This window comes from Epithele typhae (assembly GCF_022376455.1).
Source record: "Epithele typhae strain CBS 203.58 chromosome Unknown BXZ73scaffold_115, whole genome shotgun sequence".
In the NCBI taxonomy this organism is placed as follows: domain Eukaryota; kingdom Fungi; phylum Basidiomycota; class Agaricomycetes; order Polyporales; family Epitheliaceae; genus Epithele; species Epithele typhae.
Window position 1 is genome coordinate 35027 of NW_025954306.1, and position 18562 is coordinate 53588.

Below are 18562 nucleotides of genomic sequence, written 5' to 3' on the forward strand. Positions count from 1 at the left end.
TGTTCGACGGTGCGATGAGCATCTCACACATCAACGAGGAAATGCATACGCCGTCAAGTATTGTGTCACGCTCCACCCCGCCTGCCCAGACTGCTTTTATGAACCTGCGCGCCGATAACAACCAATCGGGTGTGCAGTCTCTCCCCGTCCTGCGTGTCCGGCTCAACAGCTCTCCGCCTCTTCTGCCCACGCGTTCACGAAGAAACAAAAATGGGTGTGAATAGTATATATATGGAATGGGCAAGTATAAGAACCGTCGACATGATGCTACGCAATCCAGAGCCCAACCCAGTCGTGGGGGCGACTGAGGGTGAAAGCCTCCGCCCGCCGTTGTCATTCGTGCAACGCACGGCCATGCGACCGCTCTGGAACCACACCACGCACGTTCCTCGCACAGATGGACAGATTCCCGTACGGGGCGAAGGTTGCGACCTTGGGTGGGGGTTGGAATTCGAACATCGAACTCGCAGACACCTCTGGCGACACAGAGTCACGGAGCGGCGCGGATCCTGAAGGCGGCGGCGTTGAGCATGATCCCCAGGCTTGACCCGTCCGCGCACCTGTGGCCATCCTCGTCGCGGGTAAATGTTGGCACATCCGTCTGCCGTCGTCTGCCGCGTCCGCGGCGGCAGCGGCACGCCGGGCTTAGGACTGGGGTAACGGTCCCCGTCATCCTTCGGCACGGGTTGTGTTGAGCTGTGCCGCCGTCCTGCGCAGTAGGTGGATGTTGTGTGTTCAAGCATCGAAGGGCGGAGATGTGGGTGGGCAATCGTGGGTGCACGCAACGCTGTCTGCGGTGCAGCATTGCGGTGTAGGCAGGAGTAAGCAGGCGGCGAGAGCGGCAGAACGCACAGACGCACCGCCAGCGTTGCCAAAGTCACAAGGACGGCAGCGTGGTTGATCGCCTCTCCGGACGCAACAGGACTCAGAGGCCAAGAGGGGACCACCGCAACGGACGCCGTACTTGTGAGCGCGAAGGCGAGCGGCCTCAGTCAAGTGGATGGTGGATCGGGGAATTCGCATAGATATGGTCTTATATGTATGGATGGAAAACTCGCCAAAAGCGTCATGAATGCATTCCATAATGCCCAATGGTCATCCCGAAATGTCCAAAATGACCTAGATTCACATGCGGCGTATATACGGGTGCAGGGGCGAGACGTTGAGGTAATAGGTAAAGGCATGGATGAGCGGGGCCATCACGATTGCGCAAGGCGGACGGCGGAGGACGCGGGACTGGTGCAGGCACGGTAGCGGCAGAAGGGAAGAAGAAGCAGGCGGTTGGACCTTCAGCTTCATCCGTCTTCTTTCTTGCTCTGGTTCAGGCGAGGACGAGGAGAAGTCGGAGGACATGGCAGGGAGGACTTGGCAGACGAGCAGGGAGTCACGCCTGAACGCGGCACATGTCACCGGCGCTTCTGAAGGGTGCTTCTCGCCACGACCTTTGCGCCCCCTCCAACATTCACCTCCATCGGCACTCTCACCGCATACGAACACTACAATTCCATCTCTGCGCAAGCAAATTCTGGTTGAATACATCTCACAGTAAGTTCCGCTTGCTACTGCCATGTAACACACCGTGACTGAGGATCCGCGTACCGTAATACAGATGCAAAGAATACATTTCTCCATGGAGGAGATCCCGGCCGAGATGTTCTTTCGAAGATTCATGCATGGAGAGGATCTTCCAACGGACATCACGGACCTCTATTATCCAAGCGAAGGCTTGATCTACAATGTGAAGTCTCAGCGACGTGTCAACGTCGAGATCGTGAGTGTTCGGCGTTCGCTCACCCCACGTCTCTGCTTTGCTGATGCGCGAGCACTCTCACAGGCAAAAATCGCTCGCTCTGTCTTCTTGGCCGAGGCGAGGACTCGCTGTTCAGCTAAACCTCGCATGCTGCTGCTAGACACCTCGACGAGGTTCCTGAAAGACGACAGCCGCGGCGCCGGTGGGCACCAGCGCACCCGCCCAGACCTCTCCATCTACCTCAACACCGAGCGCACTCGGGAGCTGCTGGCCGCGAACCCACCAGATGAGTCCGAGTCAGAAGAAGAGGAAGAGACCTGCAACGATGGCGACAGCTCACGTGCCGAAGCCGTGAACGAATTCGCTGGTGCAACGTCCTACGCCGACATCGTCGTTCCTATGCAAGTGAAGACATCCCACGACCACGCAGCCTTCCAGTTCCAAAGTCACACTGTCGGGGTGGCACGACGTTACAGCGAGAACGGGTGCCAGTCTCTAGTCCAGATCACCGAGTACTGCTCTGCGATTCTAGGACGACAGTACCGCACCCATCTGTTCGCGGTGTACATCTGCCGCGACAAGGCCCGACTCCTCTTCGTCGATCGCGAACGCTGCTACATCTCGGAACAGTTCGTGTACGGCACACGCGAAGATCAGACACTGCATCGCTTCTTCTGGCGGCTCGCGCGCATGGATCGTCAGCAACTCGGTTTCGATCCTTCGGTGACTCTGGCCGACGGTGAAGACGAGAAGAGGCTGCTCGCGCACGCACGGGGCATGAAGACGGCCGATCCGCGACGGGCTCTTCTTCTCCGCGCTCTGTGCCGTGACCCGAAGACCGAGACCTACGAATCAGTCTCCACGCAATGGCCACTCCAGCGCATGACGGTCGAAAGCGAGACGTATGTGGTTGGGCGTCCGATCATCCAGACCTGTGCGCTGTACGGACCCGCGCCGCGGGTGTTCCACGGCTTCCATGTCGAGCAGGACGGCTCGATCAAGGGTTACACTATCAAGGACTATTGGCGACCCGACCACGAGGAGATGGAGCTCGAGCACAAGGTGTACGATCGGCTGAAAGAGGCTCAGGTCACCAACATCCCCACTTGCGTTTGTGGCGGCGACGTTGAAATTAACGGCAAGGCTCAGCGCACGAAAGATGAGGGACTTGTTCACTACCGAATCGTCATCGAGCATCTGCTTCAGCCTCTTTCGGAGTTTGGGAACTTCCACGAGCTGTCGGGGTTCATGTTGAACGCCATGACAGGTGCGTTATACTGTTAATCCCGTCGCTTCGAATAGGTTAACGACGTGCCTCATGTCCTATTTGTAGCACACGAGAAGGCGTGGTCGAACGCGCAAACACTCCATCGTCAAATCAGTACACACAGCATCTTCATCCTCTCCGAGTTTGACGACGCCGAAGAGCAGATCACGCGGACGGCGCTCCTCGGTGACTGGGAGCTGTCGAAGACTAAAGCGCAGATGGACAACGCGACAGGCCCTCGGCAACACGGGGCTGTGGTAGGTGTCGCACACTCGTACTCGGACGTGTCCTGTCGCGCTCACATCCGACCTCTTAGGGACCCTGGTACTTCCGGTCGAGCCTGTCGTTGAAGTATCCCTTATCCCGCCCGTATCGCCTAAGCGATGAAGTCGAGGCGTTCGTACACGTCTTCCAGTATCTCGTCCTACGATTCCACGTGACGGCATACACTGCCTGTACAAAGACATCTTATACGCGGCTGCAAACCATCGTCAATATGGTCTACGCTGATTTCGAAATCGGCCAGGACAATCTTTACTGTGGTGGGGACGAGAAGTTCATAAGAATGGGCTACCCAAACCCTGGCTCGACCCTATGAACAACCAGACCATGTACAAGATCCTCATGAGGATCGCGCAAGTATCCGGTGAACACTATTCGACGATTGATGACCAAGCATGCTATGATCGTTACGGCCGCGGCGACGCGCCCTCCGACCAACCCGTTGGAGTCGCCCCCGACGACGTCGAGGAAGAGGAGGGGCTTCAAGTTAACGAAGACGGGCCGCTCAGCACTCACGAGAGCCTCAAGGAGATCTTCAGGAAATATGCGGACCTCGAGAACTGGCGCAAGGTGACGAAGGTACAGCCTGACGGGACAACCGTGACGGTGCCAGAGTACGCGAAGTATCCCGACTTCTTCCGGGCGGCGGGGATCGTTCCGTTGGACGAGAGCGGTTACGTGATCGACCCCAAGCGGCCGAAGCTGGTGGCTCCGAACCGCCGAACGACTTGAAGCAGAGGACGGCCTGAGGAGACGATCCGGCGTGGTAAGGATCGTTGTCGTTGTAATCTTACGCTCCTTCGAGATGAAGAGAATGTGCACCGTTCGCGCTTGTTGATCAATGAACCGTGTGCGAGCCCGGCGGTTCCCCTGCGATTGTTGTGACTACGCTTTGTGCGCCTCCAGGGTAGGTGGATCCCTGGACGCCACCAACGTCGTTACACCGGAGGTCTTATTGCGGATAGAGTCTCACCTAAGCAACCACACACACCGGCACCACATCTTCTTTTCCGGGCAGATGCCCGATCGCGAGTCTGCTACGCGCCGCGGGCTGGACACGCTGTGGATGGGAGAGAAATCTTGCGAAATGCCCGTGCGGAGCGTGCACAGTCCCTCGAAAGAGGCTCGCTGATTGCGTCTCGGCCCATGCCCCATGTGGGCTCCCGGAAAAGCTAACACGTCGCAGTCTGCTCGTGAAACGCGACACTTGTTCTCGATAGTGTTACAGGTTACTCGAAATACCCAGTGTTCAACGTTCGACCACTCTCTCTGCCTCTCAAAAGTACGCCTGTACGCCGACCTCCAACGTCAGCGCTCGCACCAAAGAGAAGACCGGAATGCACTTACAGCCGCGTTCGGGGGGCTCCCAACGCCTCCGAGGCTGAATGTAAGCAAGGCCTCATCAGCACCACAAGCGACGACGCATAGTCGAAGCGAGACAAACGCACACGTTGAGAGGCCACGACGAGAAGAAGAACGAGTAGCGGCCGGTCTCGGCGCAGTGCTTCGAGAGCGCCTCGAGGTCGAAGAACTCCCCGATGGGCATTCCCCACAGTCTGCAGTGGAGCCGTGTGAGGACAGTGGCACGCAAGCGCGGACGCACTCGGACGGGCGGACGTACCCGAGGAGCGTTTGGTGCAGGTGCGGGACGCCTTCGGGGGTCGGCCAACGCTGCGTCGTCATAGTCAGCGACCGCATCCCACGCACACTGAGACAGATATGAAGGGACGCACCTCGAGTGCCGGCATGTCCGACGCGACCGCCGCGAAGTGGTTGTTCCACAGGAAACGCTTCATCTCCTCGCCCTGCTCGATACCCGCGCTGCCGGCACCCGATCAGCAAAGTTCTCCCCGCCAGCTCTCGCGGTGGGAGGTGGGGACTCACAAGGTCTCAGGCCGGCCCTGCATCGAGTCGCGCTCATCCTGCGACGCGCCGTTGAAGCGCAGCATGAAGCCCGCGCGGATGAGGAGGACGTCTCCACGGCGGAAGGACGTGCCCTGCGCCTGCGCGCACGCGAGGAGGTCCGCGAGCGGGATCGGATGCGTCGTGAACGGGTCGTACGGGAGCTTGCCGAGCTTGTCGGTGTAGAACTTGACCATGTCGAGCAGCACGCCGCGGCCGCATATTCCGTGTTGCGCCCAGTCTATCGCGGAGGGTGCGCGATCAGTCCGTGGGCGACCGTGATGGGGAGGAGCGACGAGATGGGACGCAAGGGACGACGCACTGTGGATCCCGTACTTGATCAGCTCCGGGTTGACGTCGTCGGGGCCCCTGATGTCGAGGGAGCCGTCCTTGAAGAAGGAGTGGTCGACGCCCTGGTAGAAGCAGTTGTGCTCGATGATGCCGAAATGCTTCATCCCGTCCCACTGCGTCCCGGATTGGGTGTTCTGTCGGAGCGAGAAGTCAGCAGTCAGCAACGTCGGTACGCCCACGCGCGTCAGCGAGCACTCACGATGTGGAGCACATCGTCGTTGATTGCGATGGGCGCGGCGCTGAGGATGGTGTGCTCTGGAGTCTTGCGGCCAAAGACCGGCTGGAGGGGATCAGAGGTCAGGCGCCGATTTCGTGTGATGGAGGCGTCAAGCGTACCTTGCTCGGGAACTGTATCGGCCTGCCGCGTTCCCGGGCACGTGTCCAAACGCTCGATAAGCCCGGGACCCCGCACGAGGGAAGGTGAGCACTCACCAGTTCAAGCAGATCGACTGGCCGGACCTGTGGGCGTCGTGCGACGGTGAGTATTCCAGTGCCGGGCTGAATACGCATGATGAGGACACGAAGACATACCGGATCTCTTTGGCCGCCTCCTTGATGACTTCGGGCGTGAGCAGGTTCACGGTCCCGAGCTGATCATCCTTTCCCCACACTTCCCAGGCACACCCCTTGAAGTTCTTGAACTCGGGGAGCTCGTCGTACGTAGGCAGCTCAGAGGCAGAGGAAGAAAGGTGACCGAGAACATCGGTGAGTCTGGAGTGGGCGTTGGGAGCCATGGAGATTCGATGCCACAGCGTGGTCGCTATAAGTACGCACAGGCACTGTGCATGCCGGGGTCTTGGCGGGAGCCCACCTGGCTCGCAGCATGACCCCACAGGGCTAATTGTATTCCCACATCTGACCGGCAAAGTCGCCCAGTTGGCAACGACGGAATTAGCGTGTGTCATCCGCGTTATGTACAATCAAATTACAAATGAAGAGGGCTAGCAACTATTTGCTCGAGAGAGCCAAGCGCAACCCGACCTCGATACACACTATAGAACTCATCCCCGGATGAACGGGTGAACGAGCGCTTCCTTGGGAGTGATACGCTTCGACGGGTCCAAGGAAAGACACTTGTCGAGCAGGTCCACGAACGACATCAATAACTTGCTCTCTTCATCTTTGAGCTTCACCGAACTGGGAGGAAGCAGGCGCTGTCGGAGGTCGCGAGAAGGCTTCGTTACGTGCACCTTCTTCACGGCATTCTGAAAGCGCACGCCGTCAGCCAAGCTCTCGTGGCAGCAAGGGGAGAATGCGCACCGATCCTGTCAGGCGGTCTTGTTCGACGCTTAAGAAGGCACCGAGATCGTCGAAGTACATGTCACCAAACTTGGCGCGTTTGATCATGCGTGTGTTGAAGCGACCCTTTAGCTCCATCATGTGCAGCAACATCTGGTTGTTGCTCCGACCAGGAAAGAGGATCTTGCCCGTGTATAGTTCGTAAAGCGTGCAGCCGATGGACCAAATGTCGATAGCCGGATCGTAAGGGTGACCCATGACTGTCACGGGGAGTCAGTCAAGAGGAAGGGAAAGACTCCAACAGATAACATACTGATCTCGGGAGCACGATAGAACCTGGAAACGAGATACGGCGTGATGTCGTTCTCAGAGGCATCGGATGCGGAACCGAGATCGCAAAGTTTCAACACTGTCTTCTGCTCGTTGACCTGCACGACAACGATATCACGTCAGTTGGAAGAGAAGAATGTCTGGGCGAGTGACTGACCAAGATGTTATCCGGTTTGATATCCGCATGCATGATGTTGCACTTGCGCAACAAGCTCAACGAGAGGAAGAGCTGGTGAGCGTATGCGCGCACGGCGCGGATATTGATACCGACGTCTTTACCAAACCTCTTGACGACATCACGAAGGTTCATGCTACCATGCCCTATCAGAAAAGGAGGACGACAGATATGAGGGTACACTCACCTGAGTGACTCGAACACCAGACAAAGGTGTCCGCGATGCTCGAATGTACGATCGAGTCGAACGATGTGCTTCTTGTCTTCGGGGTCTGCTTGCTTGAGCTTCATTAGGATCTGGGCCTCTTTCTGGCCTGCTTTAAACCTGCACTAGACGTCAGCAGACGGCCTCGAAAACATACGATGGGGATGACATCTTACATCGACTCCTGGCATCGCACAATCTTGATCGCAACCTCTTTGCCAACCTCGTTGGCGTCACCCTGCAAGACACGGGCCCTGACGACATAAGCGAACATGCCTTTCCCCAGCAGCGAGAACACTTGGTAGCGTCCTCCGTCGAGCTGCTCGCCGAGAATGACTTGATAGTATCCTTCGGCGTCAGCGGCCGTATCGAGAGTGGCAGTCGCAATGATGGCAGGCGCAGCGGTTTTCTAACAGGACGATATGATAAGAGGGCAGTTCGCAAAGAAGGAGGAAACACGTACCACGACGCGCTTGACTTTCTTGACCTTCTTCACCGTGGTGGCTACGGCGAACATGTCGTCGACGTCTTCCTCCTCCTCCTCTTCTTCTTCAACCATCTCGACATCAATTGCCTCGTCTTTGGCGCCGCCCCATACCCGCTTGTGCTCGTCCTCTCTCCGATCCAAACTCGGGTCATAATCCGCGGCCGACACCTGCTCACCAGTCCCATCCATCTCTTGGGCTCGAGCTTGAGCCTGCTCTTCCTCGTCGCCCTTGGCGAGCGAGAAAATTCCGGAATCGGGCGGGGGTGAAGTCGAGTCGTGCCGGTCGCCTGCGGCCGCGGCTGGGGTATCCACAGTGCTGTGGGCCCGAGATGGGAAATCAGACACATAAGGCGTCGCGGAAGGCGGCTCGACCGCACTACTCGGGCCCGGGCTCGGGGTCGCCGGTGGGTTGCTGCTCGCGATCCCGGCATACTTGGCCATGATCGCTTGACGGCGGGCGCGGCGGGCTGCTAGTGTGTCATCAACGGCGGGGGGTGATGGAAGGTCGAGCTCTAATTCGGGTTCGGGGGCAGGTGGGGGCTTTGCAGGGGCAGTGGAGGTTGCCGACTGGGAAGGGCGAGGAGGCGAGGACAGTTGAGCAGGACGAGGGGAGATCCTAGCGAACAACATACAGTCAGCTCCCGTGCTCACCCAAGACGGGCCATAGAAACGATACTCACTCGCCTTCTTCCTTCTCATCGTCTGCCTTGGGGGCGGGGCGCGAATGCGCTCTACCGTTAACGGTCATATGGGGCGGCGGAGAACGCTTGGTGCGGTCGTCGTCGTGCCTGCCGTCCCTCCGCGGCCCATCATCCCTTCGAGATCCACGACTGCGGTTTCTTGGACGGTCGCGGTCTCTCTCCCTGTCCCGGTCATCGCGCCTGCTTCTGTCCTGCGGTCTTCTCCTGTCGTAGTCGTGGTCTCTGCTACGAGGTTGTTGGTCGTTGCGCGACGGCCTTCTGTCGTGACCCGACCGCCTATCTCCTCTCCCGGATGGCGGCCCATTCCGGCGCGGGCTTCTGGGCGAGTCTCGGGGATCTCTACGGTCGCGGGCGTCCTCTCGAGGTCTTTTGTGCGAATCACCGTCGTTTGGTCCATCCAACGCACGTTTAGACCCTGATGAGACGTTAGTCATGTTTAACGACGCGCAATTGGCTTCACGGGGCACCGCACGATCAAGAGGAAGGGCTTTGTCGCCGGAGCTGAAGGGAGTGGTGGTGGATGGTGAATGAGTCTTGGGCGGCCCAAGGCCCCAGCCGTGACGGGCCAAATCCGCGGCTCGGTTCGTCATGTCGCTGGAGCCGAACCAAGCCCATTTTTGCAGGCGCCAGAAGCTGAACCAGGGCGCGAGCCAGGCTGATGGGCGGTCGTGGGCCACGCGACGGGAAATCGAACAGCGACCAGCACTCCTCCTTGACCACCTCCACGACGGCCCCGAGCCCCCCACCCCTGCCCCCGACCCGCCCTGCGACGGCCCCGCCCGCCGCCGCTCACGATGAGCCGACGACAGTCGCGCGTATCTCTCGATGCCCGACAAAGCGATACCCTGCTCGAGTTCGAGAACTGTGCGTGTCGCTCTTCCCTCTCACGCAGCTCGTACTCACGCTCCTCGCGCTCCGCCTCTGCATACAGTCAAGAAGAAGTTTCTGCTCGCCAACAAGCACATTACGAAGTTCGCCTGCATGCCTGACCTGGGGTCGCTGCCGCTGACCACCGCCCCGTTATAATAGACTGAACTCAACCTTGAGCGCGCGCATAGAGGAACTCAATGCCCAGATATCACAGCTCTACGTCGAGAACCTCCGCCTCCGGGCCTCGGAGATTGCACTTTCCTCGCAGTTGAAGAAGGAGAAGGAGAAGTCGCGGAAGATTCTGGCAGATACGGAGTGTGCGGTGCGTCCTTCCTCTCGATCGCGCGTGGCCCCCTCCTCATGACCGTTGTCTAGACCCACTCTCTCCTCAAGCAGCTGGGGCTCATCCGCAAGTCCTCTGGCGTCTCACATTCGCGAACACCGACCCCCGAGTCCCATCCACACCCGCCACGCGCGAAACGACCCATCCCTGATCCCAACGTGTCCCCACCGCCTAACCGCATCGCCCGTGCTCCCACAGTTCCTGTGCTCGTTGAAGACGATGAACCCAACCCGTCCGGCCCCGAAGATCCCGAGCCCGAAGCCGAGCCGAGCCCACTTGCCCGCAAACGCAAGTCCAAGTCCCGCGCATCGAGTTCGGCTCCCAGTCGTCTTCCCGTCCCTGCGTGTCAGCCGCCCTCTCCTCCTGCGTGTCGATCCGAGTTCGACGATGAGCTCGGCAAGACCGGGAAGCGGCGACCCACGCGCCGGCAGAGTGGTCTTCTGACAGGTCTGTCCATCTCAACCGTCGACGGACTCCCTCGCGCGTCCAGTCCCATCCCCGATTCCCCAATCCGATGTGTCCCGGACGACGATGACGACATCCCGGAGCCAGACGAGGACGAAGTGGAGGCCATCCTCCAGGCCGTGACCAAACGCGAGCGCAAGATGAGGAAGGAGCGGTCGAGCTCCAAGGCGCGCGAATCAGATACCGACGTGCTGGATGCGCTCATCGAGCCGCCTCGTCCGCGCGAGCGGAAGAAGCACCGCTCTTCCGAGGACCAGTCCAACCCCGTAGAGGGCGGCAAATCGAAGCTCAAGGACGTCACGAACTCGCAAGTGCGTGCGTCCCTCGCGCCAATCAACACTGCGTCTGGAGGTGAGCACATCTTGCTCCATGCGCGTACCTCACCACCGACCCTGCATGGCACAGATCGCGATCGTCTGCGCACACCGGACACTGAGGCCCCGACATCTGCGACGAGCATGGCGAGCACGTCGACACGCAACTTCTTTACCACCCCTGCGACCACCCCCGCGATGAGTTCGAAGCCTCTTTCGCAATCTCAACTCCCCACGCCACGCTCGTCAAGTCCCATCCCGCCACCACCCCAGGCCGAGTCGGAGATCACTGGTGGCAGAGAACGGAGGGTGCGGAAGAGCGTGAACTACGCCGAGCCCAAGTTGAACACGTAGGTTCCATCTTATGACACACCCGGTCTCCGATGCTGATCACGTTCTGCTGTAGGAAAATGCGTAAACCCGACCCTGTCCTTCAGACATCCTCCAAGCGCTCGTCAACAGTCGGCACCTACGACGAGCCCCCTGCTATCTCGTCTCGCTCATCGTCCTCCAACACCGCAGAAGCCGCCGACCCGGAGAACCCGTCTGCGGGTACGATCAAGCGCAAGAAGTCCCGGAGCTACGTGCCTCCGGACGACGAGGACGAAAGCGAAGGCACACAGGCGGACGCGGAGTACACAAGTGCCCGTGCCGGGTCTTGGTCGTCTCTGGACGGCCGGCGGCGAAGCGTGCACTCCTCGGGCGTCCGTCGGATCGAGGCCGACGACTTTCGGCGACACAGCATGGCGGTATAGCGGGCGCCCAACAGCGGGTTGCTGGCGACACCTTCGACCTGGACCCACCGAGTGCAATTCGCCGGTGGTCCGGGCGCTGGCCCCCAGTTGGGGCACAGACGAGCGCACGTGAGCGCGACAGTGCTGGGCACGGTAGTTGTCGCCCTCCGGTAGACGCATGATGATGATTACGGCCTAACGACTTTCCTTTCTTATGATACACCACGTATGACGACCCGCGAGACCCCTCGGGCTATAAGGTATGACGCCTAGTGCATCCCTAATTTACTGCCGGTATGCTTGCAAGTGAGATGAAGCACATAGCTAGCTGTATTATATGTAGCATACGAGTACCCCCTCTTCTTCGTTAGATATACAAAATCTTGGTTGCTTTACTTTCTCTAGTGCGCCGCTAGTGTGTTTGCGAACAGTGAATCCCGATGATACGGAAGAACAGCCCGAGGCAGCTTGGATAAGAGGCTGGCAGTTATGCCCGTTGTTTACGTAATACTAGACACAATAAGATGGGAAAATGCCATGTTCGACTACACGCGCCCGTGATCGCGACTCGCAGCTACCCGTGCCCACCTCCTTGCCTTCTTGTTCTACCTTGCTTTATCTCATACCCATCCATTTCACCTGTTATTGGTGCTTGACATGAACGCGGTGGCTTCGTCATCGTCAGAGCCATCCTCGAGCCAAACGAACCAGCCTACCCTGCAAGAAGTCTTGGACGAGCGCCATGCAAAGTACATCGGACTCCCGCAGGAATTATGCCCCACCTCGCGCCCGCCTTCTCCCAGCAGCGAAAAGCGCATCGCGGAGACGAAGACGCAGCTGATCGCCCTCATGCACCTCGCGCAATGGGAAACCTCGCACCCGAAGTGGGCCTATCTCTCGCGCAAGACCCGGCTCGCCGCACGCACCGGTACCGCGGGCTCGCAGACGGCGTGCGGATCGGCGGAGACAGGATGGGGACGGTGGGGAAGGACTTCGAGTGGAAGCAGCCCACGACAGAGGAGGCGTGGGCGGTGTACGAGGAGAAGTGGCAAGCAGCAGTGGTCGAGGAGCGAGAGAGGAGAAAGACGAAGAAGAACGAGCGGCCCCGGCCTCGACCCAAGGCCCAACCTCGGGCGAGTGGACCCAGGCTCAAGCGCGCTCCTATACCCAAGACGACCGCGAGGGCCGAACCTCAGATGAAGGCCGCCACGACTTCCAAGTATTTCCAACTTCCTGCTCAAGACGCTCCTCCTATCATCCCTACAAACGCCCTTACCCCCGAACCTGTACCCGGACCCGAACCGGAGCCTGATATCCATATCGACCCCGAACCACTAGTGGCAGACGTTCCAGTGGTACCGGCGAGTAGAGCTACGATCTTTCGAGAAAAGGTCGAGCGGTGGCAGGCGACGGTGGTTACTGTTCCGGAGGTGGAGAACACGCCGAACACACAGCCCATGCTCGATCCGTCCCAGTCTCCGAAAGTCGACAAGGGCAAGACGCGGATGGCGCCATCTCTACCGGAGAAAGCAGAGAAAGTACAGACCTCCCTTGGGTTCCGGGTCGTCAAGCGTTCGAGCATCCAGTCCGCGAAAGGAGATAGCGGAAGCTTGGGTGCTCCCCGCCTGAAGTCCACTCTCCCGGCTCGCGATCCTACGCCCGTTATAGAAGAGGACTCTCCTAGGTTCGGTCAGAAAGAGGTTCTTCAACCCCAACCATCTCCGGTCGAACCTGCGCAAACGATACATCCAGACGGAGGGCCCAAGGACTCCCGTCGGATTGCGGATGTTACGGATTTGGTGAGCGATGATTACTGCCCCCCAGCCCACCTTAGCACTCATGGAGACACACAACCTAGTCTCTCCTACCCCCGTCGTTTCCATCACAGTTGGAAACATCTACCCCGCTCCAGAATGGGCGTCGCAAACCACCACCCATCGCTCCATGTTCACCGCCCCCATCGTCTCCCCTCTCTGGTCTATCATTCGATGCCTCTAGACCGAACCGTCGAAGCGCAGCCCTGCGCGCGCAATCCAGCCCGGCCGACCCGTCGCCTATACGCAAACCCGGCAAGCGGGCTCGCACGACAGACCCAACCTCAGACGGCGCGCACATGGACGTCGACCCCTCGGGCTCCCCCCACCCACCGCGCGGTCCCGTGGCGAAGAAGGCCCGGACGCCTTTACCGGCGTGCACCCGTCAGCCCAGGCCGAGCCCGCGGAAACATCCGTCGACGCACCCGTACCACCCTCAACGCCCCCTCGGACGTCCTCGTCACCCGCCGCGCTTGTGACTCCAGTGTCCAAGGGCAAGGTGCGGATGCACACAAAGGGGCTTGGCAACGCCCGCGGCCTCCTGGTGCCCACCACGCCCAGCGCACAGAGCCCGGTCCCGACCCTTTCGGAGCTCCTCGCGTCGTCCCGGCGGTCCCGCGCACGGCCGCGCCCCCCGTCACGACGGGACTCACAGCACGAGGGCGTGCCGCTTGACGCCGATGCCGACATGGACGGCGCGGCGTCTTCCCGTCCATCCACGCCGGACCACGCTTCCCAGAAGACATACTTCTCCTCCCCGGCGTCAGGCTCGTCCAACTCGGGCGCGTCGCCGCTCGCCGCGCGCGGTCGCCGAGTCGCCGCTGGTCGCGGCAGGGACATCAGCCTCGACGCGGACGCGCATCCCTTCTCGCAGGACCCGCGCGCGTTCGCGCCCCCGTTCACGTCCACGCAGGAGGACGACCCGTTCGCGATGCCGCCGGCGCCGCCCGGGCGGGACAACACGCTCATGCGGGGCAGCAGCGGCTTCCTCGGCGGGGGGCCGTACTGCTCGCAGTTCGACCTCGAGGCGCACATCGAGCAGGTCAGCGAGCTCCTGGACCGCGACGTCGACTTCAACGGCTGGTTGCGGGACCTCGGGTCCGAATCTGGGGACCTGGACGGCGAGGAGGTGGGTACGAGCGGAGGCAACGGCACGAGCGGGAAGGGTTGGAGGGCGAGGGCGAGGGCGAGGGCGAGGGCGAAGAGATGGAGGTTTCGCGGGGGGCTGCGGGTCCGACCTCGCTCGGTGCTACGAGACCGCATGACGAAGGTGCAGACGACGCGGACGTATAGGCCACCCCCTCAAACGGACGGGTACGAGGTCAGGGGCTGTTAGTGGTCGAGCGCGATGAATCCTTGCTTGGTTGGTTATGTTGTAACTGTATAGCTTTTACGCTGTCGATTCTTTTGCCGTCATGGCTCACTTCGAATTCCTCCGTCAGACTTCGAACGTCCCACAGCGCGTGCGACCACGGTCGGCCATCGCCGCGATGTTATCCTCTGGCCTCGATTGCGCCTTTAGTGTGCAGTCGGCTAGTCTACGGCCGGTATCCCAGTCGGGGCATATACAATATAATTGTCGCGAAGAGGCCCTCGATCGCCGTGCCTCCCCATGGAAGAATTCTGGCAAACCCCCAGTAGTACGTACTACGCAGCAGCCTTCACCGCCTTTGGCGAGACGGGCGTGATCCCACTGCGGCCTCTGGGCATGTACACACGCCCCGCAGCTTCTTGGGATATCCCCAGATCTCACGATGGACGGCGCGGACATCGGTCGCGTGCACTTGACGAGATGTGCGGCAGGAGGCTCCGCGAGGTGCGGGAATTACACAGTGGGCACCCGCCTGTGACCTCAGTTGCCGTGATTTCCGGGATCATCTCAGCTGGTGATTCTCTAGACCTCCGCAGCTACGCGCGGAGGAGGGGCGCAAGTGATACATTTGTTGCAGCCTGTAGACCAGTGACGGAGTCACAGGGCGCACTTCGGCTGGTCGAGAGAGAGCAGACTTATTTGGACGGCCGAGCGGCGCTGAATGCACTGCAAGTGGTAATGCAGGACCGAGCAAGTCAAATAGTAGGAGATGACTGGGCTATTTCTCGGCGTACTAATTTCCTGGAGATATATCCCTCAGCTGATGAAACCATGCTGCCTAAGGCTATGCACGCTCACCTCAACCGCGTATAGGTTTCTGAGCAGGTACCCATTTCCTGAGGTTAACGGCGCACGCTATATCCGACCAAGGAGAGCAAATTGCAGCCCCCCTCGCACGACGCACGGCGAGATGATCAAGCCAGAGTCTTTACCAATCATCTCATTTGCGGGGTCGGGCCTTAGTGCATTAGGCGAACGATGAACTCCATCGTAAGCTTCACACGGCAAGGCGGCCAAGCCTTGTACATGTCATCAAATGACCTGCAGTTGGATAAACTTTCGAAGGAGCTGACCACGCTTCCACTAGCGCTCGGATGCCCCAAGTCGAAACGTGCTCCAGATGTGGGCGGCGGGCGCGTGGGAGCGCCTCCTCTTCTCTGCCCACGACACACGGTCGGTGAATAGCTTGCTCCCCGGCAGGCCAAGCTCCGGCGCGAAGCAGCGCGTTGTGGGCGTCGGCGGGTCCTCGCTCGGAGATTCGCGTCGACGGGAACCGCACCACTTTTTCCCGGCTGCCCCATTAGGCTGGGCACCACTGGCCCGAAGCGGCGTTGCCTCGGGCGCACTACGTCCTCCTGCAGTGCCCAGCGGAGCATCCACCCTAGGACCGTATGCTGCACGAGGTTGGATCGGGACTGCGTCGATGGCTGCGTGGACTGCTACTGCGCAAGCTCGATGGGTGGTATCGGGCTTGGATCCGGAAGTGGAGCCTGCTAAGGCGAAACGCTGGGTCGAAGGTCGGATGCATGAGTCACCGACCGACGGCCAGGAGCAGCTCGTTCAGGTGGTGAGACAGGGTGATATGCTCCGCAGCTATGAACCCCGAGCAACGTGAACGAATGGCGCCGCGCGACATCTCTCCTGTTTTCTCCTGTTACATCAACAATCAGATACGCGGGGTTCTCGGGAGCGAAGTGCTTAAGCAGGCGCCGGAAGCCCAGCCTTGAAGCTTGATCTGCTGCACAGATAAGGAGGCCGCTGCGGTGCATTTCGAGAGGCGGTCTATGTGGGTGCAACGGGCGCAGAGTTCTTCCGGCGGTGATGGGCGGCCGCTCGAATAAACCGCCGGGAGGAGTGATGTCGATGGAGGGCGGAACAAGCAGGACGATCTCAACCGAACCGAACGCGCTTCGCGCCTTCGTCCCCGGTTTTCGCGCCTCCGGGAGCCCTCCGTGCGATGGTGGAAACCTCCGTCTGTTCCGCGGTGGCTTCGATGTGTTGACCGTGCGCAGAGCGAGCCTTCTTTCGCCCTTTGGCTTTGGCTCGCTTGGCCTGGGCGGCTCGTGCGGCAACGGCCGCTTTCGCGCGCTCCTGAGGTGACAGAGGATAATCAATATCAGTGGTCGACGGGCGGCGATCAATCACTTACAAGCCTCCCTTTTGAGGACGTCGAGGTCGAGGTGCGCCCTGTCGCTGGATTCGCGATCACAGATGTCTTACTGGTGTCTCTGGTGGCTGCCTGGAAAAAAGTGTCCGAAAGCGTGTGCTGAGTATACCGGCGATACTCCAGAAGCAAGCATGGGAGCACGCTCACCGTCAAGTGGCGGTTTCTGATCTTTGTTTTGGCTTTCTCCTCCGCTATGTCGGCCACGGACCTCGCCAGATCTATCGCAGCATTCTGACGAGCGCGCGTCAGTAAGGCTCGGCCGATGAGACAGGAGGCAGACCTTGTCCTCGACATATGTTTTAGAAGGCTTTGTGGGATTACGCTGCTTCGCCATGGGCTGAGCGTTGCTGTGATGCTCTGACGTGCATCAGCGTAGTCGACGGTTACCAGGAAAGGGCACCCTTGTGCGGCGAAATTGTTTGCACCATCGACTTTCCCACACTGCCGCGTTGCACGTGGCGCATCATCACCGTCTGCAGACGCCAAGCACAGGAGCTTCCCCTCTCTCATGCCTCTGCCCCTCTGCCGGCTGGGATAACGACTCATCCTCAGTGCCTGCGAGCTTGTTATGTCTTGCCGCTCGTCCCCCTGCGGCCTTTTCGACCAATCATTGCTTGCATATGTCCGGAAAGCGCCTCCAGCTACCAATTCTCATCGCATCGCCGCCGAATGCAGACTCGAGAGCAACCAGAGCAACCCCGCATCGCCGGCGCTGGCCTCCGTCCGACCGCATCGACCGGTGAGCTCGTTTCCTGAAACTGTTAGCGCGTCCATGTGCTTATTTTCTGGTATGGCCGAAGGGTCTGTGATGTTTGGTCAGTTCACGTCTTCGCACTCGGCCGGGGGGGTCGGCGGAAGTACCCATGGGGTTGTGTGAATTTATGCGTGCCCCTATGATGCGCATGGCCGTTCGGTAGCTGCGTCAGATCCAAAGCAAGATAGACGTCTCTGCCTACTTCGGAGGGAACTCCGGCCCACGGTTCTAAGATCCTGTCGGTGTGAGACACTGTCGCCGGTCGTCTTTATATAAGACGTCGGATGGGGGCCCCCTCAACAAACGCACTCCCATCTTCCAGCGCACTAACAAGAGCATTCACCACTCACATATACACCTTGCAAGAATGTGCTACCTTCGCCAGTACGTCTCCGTCATCCCCCATCCCCCACCCCGTTGAACGAGTTCCCCACAGAGTTTGCTACGTTTACGAACGCTGCGGCCACGTCTACCCCATGGTATGCTGTTTGGATACTAGGATTGCGTGCCTGGATTTTCTGACCACCGCTCTTTATGTCTAGCCCGATCAACAAGTAGGTCCCCCTTGTCCATCAGCGTTTGTCAGCACGATTGTGGACATCACGCATTTAGGTTTCGTGCGAAAGTCCCCGGTGCCGCTTCAGTCCGTCGCACTCCAAGGGCTGTAGCGGGACGGCATGCAAGCAAACGTGCAAGCAGTTGTATGCTTGTTCCGTTCCTTGGCCCCGTAACCATCGCACTCACGCTCTTCCCTCCTCACGCACAGCCGTCAGCACCCTCAACAGTACTGTGAGAGTGCCGTTTCCAGGTTTCGGTACGTTCACGCTGACACGTTGCGAACTTTGTACAGCTCCCCAGATGGGAGGGGTGTGTCCCGCCTGTGAGAAGCGCGGATGAAATCGCCTCGACATGAAGCTTGGACTTCCCTCACGTCACGTTTTGTCACGCCTTGACCGACTATTCCCTCTAGATACCGTGCTATCCCAAGGATTGTACCCTAACTTAGTCACATTATGCATCGGTCACTGGATGAGCACCAC

General features: G+C 59.7%; 6 protein-coding genes across 6 annotated transcripts; 3 read left to right on the forward strand and 3 right to left on the reverse strand.

Moving 5' to 3' along the window:
* Nucleotides 1-1630: 1630 nt before the first annotated feature.
* Nucleotides 1631-4031, forward strand: BXZ73DRAFT_107557 (uncharacterized protein; the record flags this gene model as incomplete). The annotated part of the gene is made up of 5 exons (XM_048016942.1): nucleotides 1631-1771; nucleotides 1835-3017; nucleotides 3084-3274; nucleotides 3334-3453; nucleotides 3624-4031. 5 exons carry the CDS (start codon nucleotides 1631-1633, stop codon nucleotides 4029-4031), a joined length of 2043 nt encoding a protein of 680 aa, XP_047871727.1.
* A 544-nt stretch (nucleotides 4032-4575) lies between these two features.
* BXZ73DRAFT_107558 (uncharacterized protein) lies at nucleotides 4576-6286 on the reverse strand (the record flags this gene model as incomplete). The annotated part of the gene is made up of 11 exons (XM_048016943.1): nucleotides 4576-4587; nucleotides 4647-4680; nucleotides 4748-4855; nucleotides 4921-4970; nucleotides 5033-5120; nucleotides 5184-5442; nucleotides 5524-5686; nucleotides 5752-5832; nucleotides 5889-5910; nucleotides 5985-6011; nucleotides 6084-6286. 11 exons carry the CDS (start codon nucleotides 6284-6286, stop codon nucleotides 4576-4578), a joined length of 1047 nt encoding a protein of 348 aa, XP_047871728.1.
* Nucleotides 6287-6553: 267 nt separating this feature from the next.
* Nucleotides 6554-8687, reverse strand: BXZ73DRAFT_93234 (kinase-like protein; the record flags this gene model as incomplete). Its single annotated transcript, XM_048026613.1, has 8 exons — nucleotides 6554-6757; nucleotides 6813-7051; nucleotides 7105-7219; nucleotides 7279-7432; nucleotides 7484-7621; nucleotides 7678-7910; nucleotides 7965-8500; nucleotides 8669-8687. The coding sequence occupies 8 exons, from the start codon at nucleotides 8685-8687 to the stop codon at nucleotides 6554-6556; spliced, it is 1638 nt and encodes a 545-aa protein (XP_047871729.1).
* A 796-nt stretch (nucleotides 8688-9483) lies between these two features.
* On the forward strand, nucleotides 9484-11436 carry BXZ73DRAFT_56421 (uncharacterized protein; the record flags this gene model as incomplete). The annotated part of the gene is made up of 6 exons (XM_048021477.1): nucleotides 9484-9553; nucleotides 9621-9660; nucleotides 9719-9881; nucleotides 9935-10718; nucleotides 10773-11031; nucleotides 11088-11436. The coding sequence occupies 6 exons, from the start codon at nucleotides 9484-9486 to the stop codon at nucleotides 11434-11436; spliced, it is 1665 nt and encodes a 554-aa protein (XP_047871730.1).
* Nucleotides 11437-12278: 842 nt separating this feature from the next.
* BXZ73DRAFT_107561 (uncharacterized protein) lies at nucleotides 12279-14751 on the forward strand (the record flags this gene model as incomplete). The annotated part of the gene is made up of 3 exons (XM_048016944.1): nucleotides 12279-13214; nucleotides 13414-14362; nucleotides 14672-14751. The coding sequence occupies 3 exons, from the start codon at nucleotides 12279-12281 to the stop codon at nucleotides 14749-14751; spliced, it is 1965 nt and encodes a 654-aa protein (XP_047871731.1).
* A 1740-nt stretch (nucleotides 14752-16491) lies between these two features.
* Nucleotides 16492-17102, reverse strand: BXZ73DRAFT_107562 (uncharacterized protein; the record flags this gene model as incomplete). The annotated part of the gene is made up of 4 exons (XM_048016945.1): nucleotides 16492-16692; nucleotides 16751-16840; nucleotides 16916-16999; nucleotides 17049-17102. 4 exons carry the CDS (start codon nucleotides 17100-17102, stop codon nucleotides 16492-16494), a joined length of 429 nt encoding a protein of 142 aa, XP_047871732.1.
* Nucleotides 17103-18562: the final 1460 nt, after the last annotated feature.